Here is a 12,569-nt window from a genome sequence, read left to right as displayed (position 1 = left end):
TCAACAGAAATTGATGCCAGCAATGAAGGAGTGTCAGCCAAGACATCCAGATCCTACACTGAGAGGAACACCTCTCTGGAAATGTCACATGGTAAGCTGACTTGGTACTGAGGAGACACACATTGCGAAGGGCCAACATTCACTGAGGCAGAAGAATGTCAGAGAAATGCAGCCTTCTACAGAATACAATGTTTTGTTGAGAAAACAACAGGTAAGGAAATGGCACTGAGCAGGCTGCCCTCCTTCCTCCTCTGGTCCAGTGCCAGTTGGAATAGAAAAGAAATGCCCAAGCTTACATGTGCAAAGATGTCCAGAATCATTTAATGAAACAAACGTTAATTGAAGAAAGCCCAATGCTCCCCTAACGCTCCTGACACTAGACCTTCAGATATACGATGTCTTGGAGCCATGGCTACCACTGCCCTTGACATCAGTACACTGGCAGTACCATCATATGCAGGAAAAAGGCCCACATACCAGGAAAGGACCCCTAACTTAGGAGAAAGATTGAATTTTCAATGTGGTTGAGCCATCCATGGTGAAATGAAACAACCACTGGGAAGGACATAAAGCCTGAGCACATAAGCAGGTTCATCTCTGCCTCAGGCAGGGGCAGGAATGAAAAATAGCTGTTGCTGAGGGACAGTGATGTGTGCCATCTGGCAAGTGGGTTTCATATCTCCTAGTTGACAGGAGATCCAGGGAGAGGCAAACTAACCTCAGGACACACAGTGAATTCCCATCTACTGCTTGCCACCTAAAGGAAAGTAGTAAACACTTCCCATCTGCTGGCCATAAAAAAGTGCTGGGAACTGAGGAACGGAGGGGCTTAGAGTATTAGCATCAAAAGTGGTTCATAAGGGACAGAAATATATAGTAAAATTGAAGATAATTCCTTGGAGCTAAGCAGGAACCTGGCTAAAAGTCCCTGGGGAACCCATTTCCTTCTTAATCTGCTTTGCATTTAATTGTTTCCTAATGACTATGTCCCTGTTTGGCCCCAGTAGGCTCAGGGACTGGTGCTGCCACTGAACCTTCCCATCTCTCATGCAAGGCCATGGGTAATTTAGAGACCCCAGTTTAATGTCTCACTGGGAATTCATGGAGAACAAGTTAAGCATTATTTACACTGGAGTAGCATCACCAGTATGCTGAGTACCAAGAGGAGATCCACAGGAAAAAGAGTTTTTCCACTCCCAGCTGCAAGCACATCACAGGCATACATGCACCTGCACCCCAGTACTGGAGAAAGAGGCACAAAAACCGGATTCAGACCTTTTGGCACTATCAGCAGTCCCATGGTCACCAAATCTCACACACCCACACCCACACATACATATACACCCTGCCTCACAGTCTCTCTTCTAGGCACAGCATCTGGAAATCAGCAGCTAATTCATGCACATGCTTAAAAGAAAATTGCAAACTTTCAGTATATGAAAAGCAGGTTAAGCTGGCCTCATTAGAAGGACAGAGAGAGTACAGTGAAGGGTTTAGAGTACTAGAGATCTATCCAAGACAGAAGCTAGTAGAAGCAACATCTGTATAAGTATTGTTAAAACAGTTATTTGGGCGGGGCATTCACATCCTCTAGGCCCTATCCAGTGACAAATCTTAAGTACCAGCTCCCATGGGGTAACTTCTTACAAGTCATTCTGAGCTAGTACGAAAACAACAAAAAAGAGCTGGAAGGTGGTGAACACTTGGTTGCCATCCACTTAAAACTGCACTGAGATAAACAGTTTGGTGTACAATTGCCCAGATCCAAAGTATCTCCCATGCCAAACTGATGCTTCACTAGCACAAGCTCTACAGGGATGTTGCTGAAGAATCCACAAGAGCTGTTCCTGCCAGGCTTAGTGGTTGCACTCTGTAACACCTGTCAACAGCAGGACTGGCCTCCACTGGTCAATGAGTTTCACCAATTCATGCTATGCCTGTGCTGGCTTCCTCCTGTCTCCAAGCTCATGCCTCTTTATGCACCTGAAGGCTAGTGCTGGCCATGCTGGCATGCTGTGCTTGCCACTGGCTCTGCCATTTGCAGGAGCTGCCTAATCCTGGCAGCTAGTCCTGGCAGCCAAGCAGGGAGGCCACAGCTCTGTGCAATGCTAGCAAACAGGGCCCTTTCTGCCTGCCTGGGGCATGGATTGACAAATCATCAAAACCCGCTTAACAGAGGTTAATGAAACCGTGCAGATACACAGCAAAAGATGAGGAATTTGCAACAGCTGCTGCAAATTCTACCAAATGATAAGCTGTCCACAGTACTGATAACTCCACAACTTGGGTGTCGCTCAAGGAAGCTACATGCAGCCCTTTTGCAAACCAGGTTTCAAAGGTCCAGGGCAGAGATGTTGGGCAGATGGACAGTGAAGCTCCAGACTCCAACACACCTATCTCCAGTTTATGCCAGGGCATAAGTGCCACTCACTTGGGACAGGGAGCTACATTAGAACAGCTTTGCATCTTCAGACAACAGAGGATGAGAACAAGCCCAAGGAAGCCGTTCTGCAAACCATTCCAGATTTACTAAGACCATATTGATGATGTGGATTTTCTGCCAGAGGAATACTGAAGCATGTTAGAGTCCAATGTCACTGATCTCTACCTTACTCAAGGCTGTTTCCAGCTTTATAGTCATTCCAGTCTGAGAATCCCTGGAGAACACCACTCCATGCATTATAACCAACCACACCAGTGGCCTAAATCCTACATGCACCAAGAAGAAAAAAGAGGCTAAAGACCTTACTTCAATCAAACACACTATGCAGACTGGCCTAATTTGGCACAAGCTGTACTTCCCACTCCGAAGAGGCCTTGAAGTGGAATAGCAGAGGAACTCTGGCTAACATATATCACAAACACTCAATTAAAACTGTGCGTCATTCACAGCTCAGTGAACTATAGGGATGTAGGCTGGAATGAAAGATGCAGCAGAAGACTTGAGAGGAGCAGTAGGGGTGCTTGTCTTCCTTCCTACTAGAAATGTTTTTGCTATTATTGTTAATTACTGATATCAAAACACAACAGTGTGTTTCGCAGTGAGATGTACACTTCTTTGCACAATTCTCATTTCCTCAGAGATCTGCAAGTATGATTCATCTCTATTATTTCCTTTCCAAGACACTGCTTTTACTTAAATCAGTCAGCCTTTATGTTATGGCCATTACCAAACAATATGCAGAATAGGAAAGTACTGCCGGGCCACTCTCAGCAGCTGACTGCCACACAACCAGTCTGGGCAGCAGAACCAAATGCATACACCAAGGAGTCTCTACTGGACGTAAGTGAGCAATGGATGCATATGGCTACTTTTGACAAAGGACCTTCTTCACTGGGCAACGCAAGTCCTGCAAGACGCTGATCTAAAATGGGGCTATTATCTAATACTGCTGTTAACAATCTGGTAGAAAGCATATTGAATTACTAAGCTGATAGCATTACAGCAACACATCTGTGTCTTGCAGTTTCTGAGGAATGCAGTTGAGGGCTATTACCTACCTGTGACTTGAGGAACTCATACTCCTCTGATCCATATGGGACACTCCGAAGAGAGGTCAGGTAGTCATAGGTGATAACTGCCGTCTGCAAATGAAACCAGAAATGCTGAGCAAGCTCTACAGTTATCAAAACAGTAAGACTTCTGTTAAAGAGAATGCATGTATCTTAGACTTTAAAGTTCAGGCTCCATGGTGAAGCCTGAACAACAGGCTCATTAATAAATTAAATGAAAACATTTTAATTTCAATGAACACTTATAAAAAGAAGTGCAGGGACCTTATTGATATGTCACTTTACATAAGCAAAACTTGACACTCCTATACTATGTGCTATTTGAGATGCTCAAAGCATTTTCCTAATCTCTGTACAGCACCTTGCACAGCAGACTCCCATCTTCAGTCAGCCATCTGGGGCTTCCACAATAAGGTCTGCTGCTAGTAACAGAGGCCATTCAGACTCTTTTTGTGCCACATCAGTTATCCCACTTCATAGCTCCAAACTGCCTAACCAGCTTGCTCTGGGTGGAGGCTCAGCAGGGAACAGAGTGATTGAAGACAAACTCAAGATTAGCACAAGCAGCGATACTTTTGGGGATGTTCAACCGCACAAAGAACTATGGAGCCAAAGGGTCAAATATCCAATTACAATACCAGAATATGGGATCCAGCTCAAGCCTGTTAGACATTGCCATGGACAATGGAATTATATTCTTAAGTGCCTTAATGATTTCTGAAAATAGATCTGGGGTATTTCAAAATTCCTATCCCTAAAGTTCCTCTCTTTCCACAGTCAGAACATCAGTGAATGGGAGAGAAATCTACAGGTCATGTTTGGAGGGAGAGAAGGGAACATACAACTAGCCTGTCCACTAATGTGCCGTTTGAACTTCAAGATCCTTGTCATGAAGAACCATTTGCATAACTCCCACTGAAAGTCAGTTTTCTTCAAATCCCCCTACTGAAGGGGCAGCATTCCATTCTGGCACCCCAGATACCAGTCCCACTTTACACCATAAACATGCCCAGGAAAGCCACAAAGTACAGTCAATGTATCAGGAAAGCCAGGGAGGCAAGGAGAGCAAACCTGGTTTGAGACAAAGCCAGCAAAACTGAAAACAGGGAAAGAGTCAAAAACTCAGAAATGCATCCAAGAGAGGACCAAGATGGGAATCAGTAACAAACAGACACACTCCCTCCTTCTGGAGGTTAGGTTTCTTATGTTTCCTTTTTTCCAAATTGTAAAGTGAACACATCTAATTTTTTTCCTGGATTTTCAGGTTCTCTTGCCCCTGGTCAACTCAGGAGCTGCACAGCTGCAGAGACCATTCAGAAGAAAAATTTTTCAAAGCATCTTCACAATCTCAAAGAACAACTTTGAAGTGGAGGGAGGTTCAAATCAGTCTTGCATGAAGGCTTGAGTTGGTTCTTATTTTATCTCTGGTCCACAAGGGTAATTATCACCTCCAACTGAAAAAGAAGCAGCTAACAGATTGGCCTGTATTACAGAGGAAGAGGGAATTAATTAAGCGGTTGCTAATTACACTATAATCTTAAACACTAAATTAATATTATGATGATCCTGATAGGCAACTCTGACATTGCCAAATCCCTCCCAGTGTCTAGCTACTGCACAGAATGTTCCTTCCACATAACGAAAACAACTCATATACTCTCAAAAGAATACAGCAAATGCACAACGGCTCTGCCAGGTTTCTAATTTTGAAATACAGAATACAGAAACGCTTTGCAGCGTGATGCTGCCCACATCACTGACTTCGTTCTCATCCAAGACTAGTGCTGTCATTCATGTTACAGTGTAAGACTGAAGCTTGAAGTTAAAAAAAGATAAACAAAATCAACCAATCCGTCCCTTTACAAATGCCAGATTACTTTCACTGAGCTTGCATCCTGCTCAGTGTTAAATGTCCCACTTGGTATCAATGAAAACTCAACACTGCACATACACTCTACCACTGCTCCTAAACCTATCCTCAGATCTTACCAAGTTGTGGCACAATGTTCCCCCTGAATAGCTGTCTACCCATACATAAGAGCCAGTTCCCTAAACAGAGCATTAAGAAGAAATTTTCTGCTAGTGAGCTTTATCAAGTTTCTTATGGAGTCTGCCAAGAGCTACTGAATCAACATGCTTAAAATACAACCAGAGTCAAATCTCTCTTATCAAACTCAGATTAAATCTGTCCAGAGTCTCACAGTTGTACTTCAGATTCCTTGATCCTCATGTGTTCTTTTCTTCAGGCTTCTCTTTTGTCTTGTTTTGTTTGCCCCACTGTAACTTGTCTTAAAGTTTTGTGTCAGCTGCTGTTGAACTTACAAGCTTCGTTACAGTCTGCTTTTGCCTGGCTATGGTTCAATGACAGAATCAAGCATCCAGATAAGAATACAGGGCAGGACTAGATTGAAGGACAGATACTTAGGTCCATGTAGATGACACCGATAACCAATAACACTTGTTTGCTACAGAGATTTATCTCCCATTTGCAAAAATTTGCAAAAAGAATAAACCCAAAGCTCAGCTTCTTAGAATTAAATGTCTGCTCTATTGGCTTCACCTGGTCCATGGCTAAAGAGTGACAGCAGTTCTGGCTGCCTGTCTTCAGATGAGAGCTGACTTCTCACTGTTCAACAATGAGCAGGGAAGGCAGAGGTCACTGGTGCAGCAAGACTAAAGAACCTCTCAGAAGCAACTCAAATACATGCAGTCATACATACCAAAGGAAACAGAGAATTCAGAAGGAGACAGAACATTATTTTTTAAAAGTATACACACAGATTTAAACACATGCTGCCATCCCTTACAGAAGACTGGTAACTTGGTTTCGGGGTCACTGCTTGCAGCTATGAGTGCAGAACCCTCTAATGCATTTAAGAGCAGGACCAGTGAAGCGCTTTATAGCCAATGACTTGTGACCTCCCTGAAGGCAGAGAACATGAAAGTCAGGCATGTCTGTGATTTGCCACCAGCTAAAGCAAAGAATATTTCCTTTCCCCTACTTCCCATTCTTCAGGAAGGTAATCTCTCACCATCACTCAAAACAGACCAACTGTACAGCCTCATCACTGGAACTTCTCACTTATTTTGTCTTAAATAGTCGATTACCACAAAAACAGTAGCTTAAGAAAGACTGAGAAACACTAGCCAAGCAAGCAGAACTCAAGGACACACTGGAGAACCCAAACACCCTGAATAACAGATTTTCCTCCAGCAATAAGCTGCATTCCCTCTCCATGCCTCAATTTCCTGTGCATTAAAAGGGAAAGAGCTGCTCCTTGCCACCAGGCAGCACCTTATCGTCAGGGACAGAGCACAAAGCTTAGAACTTGTTAAGTAAGAAGGAAAGATTACAGTTTGTATTTCTGCCTTCACCCTTTCAAAACAATCATTCATTCTTCCCAACAGTTTATGATGCTGCACGCACATGGCACCTGAGCCAACCCACAGAGCTTGTTTCTCATTGCATCTGCCCTCAGGAGCTGACTCCTTGTAAAACTCATTAACGAAGTGCTTAGAAGTCACAGAAAATGCAGATAGACAGCTGCTTACCACTGGGGGTCTATAAATGATGGAGATTGTGGCCTGAAGTGACAGATGTATAATGCAAGTGAGGTACAGGGAGACTGATACCCCCTCCAGTGTCTCTGCTCTCCATGTTCCTGGCTGCTCATGGATTCATCAGTGAACATCGTCAAGGAAAAGGCAGCAGTCTCCAATCCCAGTTTTCTGAGAAATATCAGTGATGCCAGGCAGATACAGCATTCATTTTACACATCTGGAAACCATTCCAATCTCAGAAGTATGTAATCATACTTCTACTTTACTCATACTTTGAAAATTCGTACTTCATACTTTACTCTTGCTTTGAGAATGATCCACAGAACACCAGTCCTTCTCTCCTGAAATCTCATACCGAGGGTCATAGGACAATGGTTACCCTAATTTATCAATACAACCAGGATACTTACAACAGAATGTGAAAATGGCATATGCAGAGAGGAGGGTTTGAACTAAGTCACTCCCAAAAGGCAGCAGGACACTGCACCTGGGCGACTGACCTTGAAGGGTAGCTGATGAAAATGTGGGCCCAAAGTGAGACCTTGCTCTGAAGGTCTGACCCTATCCAGGGAAACAGAGACAGCTCTCTGAAGTGCAGTATCTTCATTTTTCTTTTTCCAAAATGTGCAAACAACAGCTGTATTCCTTACATGCTTTCACCTCCTTTCTCATCATGTATCAAAAACTTGAAGAGCTCCCGACAGACATTCGCACTTCCTAAGCCAGCTGCCAACTGAAAATGCAGACAGGGAATGGAGAAAACCCCAAGTTTTTGTGAACTTCAATTCCCTTATCCATCTAGCAATCTTCCTGCACACTGCTGCGATAGAACTTACTGTGGCAATGGCTCGGCCCACACGAACAACTCCAAAGTCATTAGGATCCAGGAACTTGTTTCCATACAGATAGATGCCAGAAGCAGCTGCTGTCAATGAGGCAAATTTCAAGGCCCTTAGTGCCATGACTGATGAACCCTGCCAAGACATGAAACAGCAACTGTAACATCTGATCAGGACTTAGTGATCTGATGCCTACAGCCCCAGAGGACCTGACAATCCAAGTTTTAATTGCTCCTTTCCTAATGACACATTGCTAGCACTGCCCTCAGCCAAGAGCTCAAGCAATCACCCAGCAACTGAGGGCAAGTTGCTCATTGCTATTCCTAACTCAACAGCGTCTACTGGCCACAAATCCAGAAGTAACTAACTGCTAGACCTTGCATATGTGCAACAAAACATTTGTTCAGCATCCCAAAGGCTTTTCAAGGAGATAGATACAACAGGTAGACAGACAGAAGGAAGCCTGAGATCACCAAAAGTCAATTCTGATCCTATCAACAGGCACTTCAACACAAATTTTTGAAGATATCACAGCATAGGCAGATTTTAAGGGGACAACAGAAGATATAAAAAAAACAGGGCTTAGAAAGAGCTCTTGCAACATCAAGAACACCCAAAGCTTGTTAGAAACTCTGCCAGGCTAGTTCTTAAAGTTCCACATTGATAAAGAGTGGTCTGGGAAAAGGCAATGCACCCCAGGAGGTTGTATCCCACTCCAGCAGTCTGTGCCAGACAACCACAGGGGATGGGAGAACTGATCAGAGTGACCAAGAGAGATTGGTTTTCTCATTGTTACCATCGCATTCAAGTGTCAGACAGGGAACGTACTGGAAGAACAGTCTTGTGCAGGAATCTACAGCCTATTCCTAGCTCTGTCACAGGCCCAATACAGGCCTGGGGTGAGACACTTCTCAATCACTTTTTTTTCTGTGAGACAAGGGTGGGGAATGAACACATCTCGCACACTAAGCACTTAGGATCACTACATTCATTGATTGCGGTATGTAAAGTAGCATTAACATGTAACTCATTACATGTTAATATATATATTTTATTTTCCATTTCTTTATGTCACTGTAGAGGACTCAGATATGAAAAAAAATAAGGAGTTAGGTACATTTTTCTTTCCTTTCCCTATGGCTGGTATTGGATAGAAGGTATGATTGACCATTCCTTCTGCTTCTACCACAAATCAAAAGGTATTGTCACTTTATTGCAAGCTCTCAAGAGCACCCTCGACACAGTTCAGGCTCTTACCCCATCAAGGTGGAGCCTACCAATCCTCCCATCCCAGACTTGACTGAGAAACGTGCCTACTTCTCATTGTGAAGTTTTAGCAGGGTCAGTCTGCTTGTGCCTTTTCTCTCAGAAGCCTTGTAATCAAAAAACACATGCAGTGACACAGGTCAAGTCTTTCAAAAACAGTTCACAAGAACACAATCAGCAAAGCAAGCTAATATAACACAAGAGACCTTTGTACATGAACCTTAGCTAAACTTTATTATTTCCTTTTATTTCCTTACAAACCCTAGGTAATTGTGAGGCAGAAAAGCTGAGACATATTCCGTCAGTGCCTGTCACAGCCGCCTGCAGCAACCCAGCTCTTTCTCCTGCCAGAATGGGTAGCGGGCTGACCAGGACTCCTTTGAATCTATGATCACACTCAACAGAAAATAAAACTGGGCTCTTAACTGCAGCCAAATGCACACACACTTCACAAAAAAAAAGTTGCCCTCCTTCTCCTGCCTCATTGTAATTCCAGAAATTTTGGGGTTTCTTCCAACAGGACCAATCTTTTTTGTACAGAGATCTCTTGTATCCTCTGTCACCTTCAAAAGTCATTTTTTTGCAGAGTGTTTTAATTAAATCATTTGTGCTCCTTGTACATTTCTGTAAAATTACATTTATTGAAAAGTGAAAGGTGTAGTGACATTTTCTTAACAGAAAATATGCCTCTCTTTTTCATTATTTTTTCCTTCACTTTCTCAATTACTAAAAGAACATTTTATTGAAAGCAGGATGCAGGTCCATCTGTTCTTGCATCTTATTCCTACCTGAAGCTATAATCTGCAGTTTGTTACATCACATCTATTGCCATACCCACCAGCTGTACGTCACAAATAGAAGACGGGAACTTTAGGTAGCAAATAAAACAGGCAGCAAGCTGAATTCTTTAGCAAGAAAGTTCCTACTTTCATGCTTAACATGTTGCAGCAATAAAAAGGGAATAATTAAAACCCCTCCAATATAAGGTACAGAAATATAATTGTCTGAAGTAAATCGTATTTCAATGTTTTGCATAAGGTATAGAGAAGTCTTTTCCATGTAAATGAGCCATTACGACACCCCTAGGGATATCTTAAGGGCCCTGTCAGCTGTCAAACAAGCCTTGGGATGTCACAGCCTCTCGATATTAAGCCCTGCGTTGACAGATCACCTCCAGCTCTATTTTCACCTAAGTGAGGTGGCTTTTTTGACTTTTACACAACTGGGCACACCTAAGCGTCCCTCGCGTTACAGCTAAGCTTCTCCTGTTCCCACCAGGGGCAGCCGAGACGGTGCCGGCTCCCTGTCGGAGCCCCGAAGGTGACCCCACCGCCACCTGCCCAGGCTCGGCAAGCGGCGGCGACCGCTGACCACCCCGAGGACAGTGAGGACCCAGGGCCCGAGTCCGCCGCCGCGCCCGAGATCCGCCCATGAAGGACACAAGGGGCCGGCGCCGCCTGCTCTGGGTTCTGCTTCAGGCCAGGCCGGCTCTCTCAGAGCAGCGTCCGCGCCCCGCGCCGCTCCCGCCTCCGCGAGCAGCCCCGGCCGCGCCGAGCCCTGCAACAACCGGGTCCCCTCCGCCGGGGCCGCAGCTGAGAGCGGCATTCGCTGCCTGGGCCCGGAGTCGCCGAGGCGGCCGTGAGGGTGGGAAGGCCCGGGCGCTCCGGTTGCGCTCGGAGCGGCACTTACCGACCGCCTCGCCGGCACTTCAACTCACGCGCGCCCCTCGCCGCTCCCCCCCTCCACCTCGCACACGGTACGGCCCTGGCTCGCACGGCACGCCGGGAAGTGTAGTCTCCCGTCGCGGCCGCTCGGAGGGGCGGGGGAGCGGCGGGACTGCAAGGGGCGGTCCTTGGACGAGCCCACAGGGGACTACCGGGGGGAGGTCGGGGGGAATGGAACGCTGCACCTCGACGGCTCCGGGGCTGCGCTGATGCCTTTCTGCGGGGAAGTGAGCAGCTCGCACCCCGGATTAAAGGCTTCCTACCTCCCTTCGGCAATTGCAGGGTAAACGCAGTCCCACTTTGTCAGTGGGGGTCTCAGAAAACCCATCTTCTGTGCTCTTAAAAAAAAATTCATACTTAAATTAAATTTCACATCCTATTTCACCCAATCAACTAGGTTGGAAAAGACCTTTAGGATCATTGAGTCCTGTCTATGACCTGACATTACCTTGTCAATTAGGCCACAGTACTAAGTGTCACATACAGTCTTTTCTTGAACACTGCCAGGGATACTGATTCCACCACCTCCCCATTCAGGCCATTCCAATATTTAGTCATTCTATTCCAATGTTTAATCACCCTTTCTGTGAAGAACTTCCTAATGTCCAACTTAAATCTCCGCTTCCACAGCTTGTGTCCTCTTGTGCTATTGCTGGTTGCCTGGGTGAAGGTGCCAACCCTCACCTGGCTGCAGCTTCCTTTCAGGCGGTAGTAGAGAGTGATAATGTCTCCCCGGATCCTCCTCCTCTCCAGGCTAAACACCCCCCGTTCCCTCAGCCACTCCTCATAGGATCTGTGCTCCAGAGCCTTCACTAGTCTGGGTAGACAACATCCACGACCTTCCCCTCATACATCAGGCAGATCCCGGACCAGGGCCTACCTCTCCAACATCCATGCTGGCTGGGTCTGATTGCTTGGGCATCCTGTAGGTGAAGTATGATTTTACTCCAGATGATCTGTTCCATAAACTTGCCAGGCACCAAGGTCCGGCTGACAGGCCTGTAGTTTCCCAGATCCTCCTTTTGGCCCTTCTTAAAGATGGATTCACGTTGGGTTACCGTTACCTTGAATCATAAGAGACCTCCCCAGGGAGCCAGGACTGATGGTAAATGATGGAGAGCAGCTTCACAAGCCCGTCTGCCAGCTCCCTCATCACTCTAGGATGGATCCCATCCAGTTCCATAGACTTGTCAGCATCTAAGTAGCTCAGCAGGTCATTAACAGCTTCCTCCTGGATTACGGGGGGGCTGTTCTGCCCCCTGTCCCCATCTACTAGCTCAGGAGACTAGGATATTGCACTCAAGAAAACATCCTGAAATCAAGTCTCTCTTCCTGGATGAACAGGTTTTTCATCCAAACCCCTGTGGAAAAGTGCTGTAAAGGAAATTTAACTATCTTCTCCCTACCTGGGGGACAATGGTGTGTTAAATATTTTCCTAAAAGATCAACATAATATTGGAAACATTTGATGGACACCTGTATTGGATTTGTGTCGCAGCATTTTGTTAGTGGGGGGCAGGGGGGCTACAGGGTGGCTTTTGTGAAAGCTGGTGGAAGCATCCCCCATGTCTGACAGGGCTAACACCAGATGGCTCTAAGACAGGCCCTCCACTGGCCAAGGCCAAGCCTGTCAGTGACCGTGGTAACACCTCTGTGATAGCATAGC

At 45.5% G+C, this 12,569-nt stretch overlaps 1 protein-coding gene across 4 annotated transcripts in view; it reads right to left on the bottom strand.

The window, feature by feature from the left end:
• Positions 1 to 10,974, bottom strand: part of ADCK1 (aarF domain containing kinase 1) — a 73,823-nt gene extending 62,849 nt beyond the window's left edge. For 2 of the 4 annotated variants that reach the window (XM_033515142.1, XM_015631137.2), the window contains exons 1-3: positions 10,869 to 10,973; positions 7,911 to 8,048; positions 3,502 to 3,585 (exon numbers count right to left, since the gene is read on the bottom strand). In XM_033515142.1, the coding sequence (XP_033371033.1) occupies positions 3,502 to 3,585; positions 7,911 to 8,036 (210 nt within the window). In that variant the 5' untranslated portion in view covers positions 8,037 to 8,048; positions 10,869 to 10,973. Of the gene's footprint in view, positions 1 to 3,501; positions 3,586 to 7,910; positions 8,061 to 10,868 lie in introns of those variants that run through there. The other 2 variants (XM_015631138.1, XM_015631136.2) reach the window with 2 other exon arrangements.
• Positions 10,975 to 12,569: the final 1,595 nt, after the last annotated feature.

Source organism: Parus major, chromosome 5 (assembly GCF_001522545.3).
Source record: "Parus major isolate Abel chromosome 5, Parus_major1.1, whole genome shotgun sequence".
In the NCBI taxonomy this organism is placed as follows: Eukaryota; Metazoa; Chordata; class Aves; order Passeriformes; family Paridae; genus Parus; species Parus major.
Note: the sequence above shows the minus strand (reverse complement) of the source record. Positions and strands in the feature narration are given on the sequence as shown.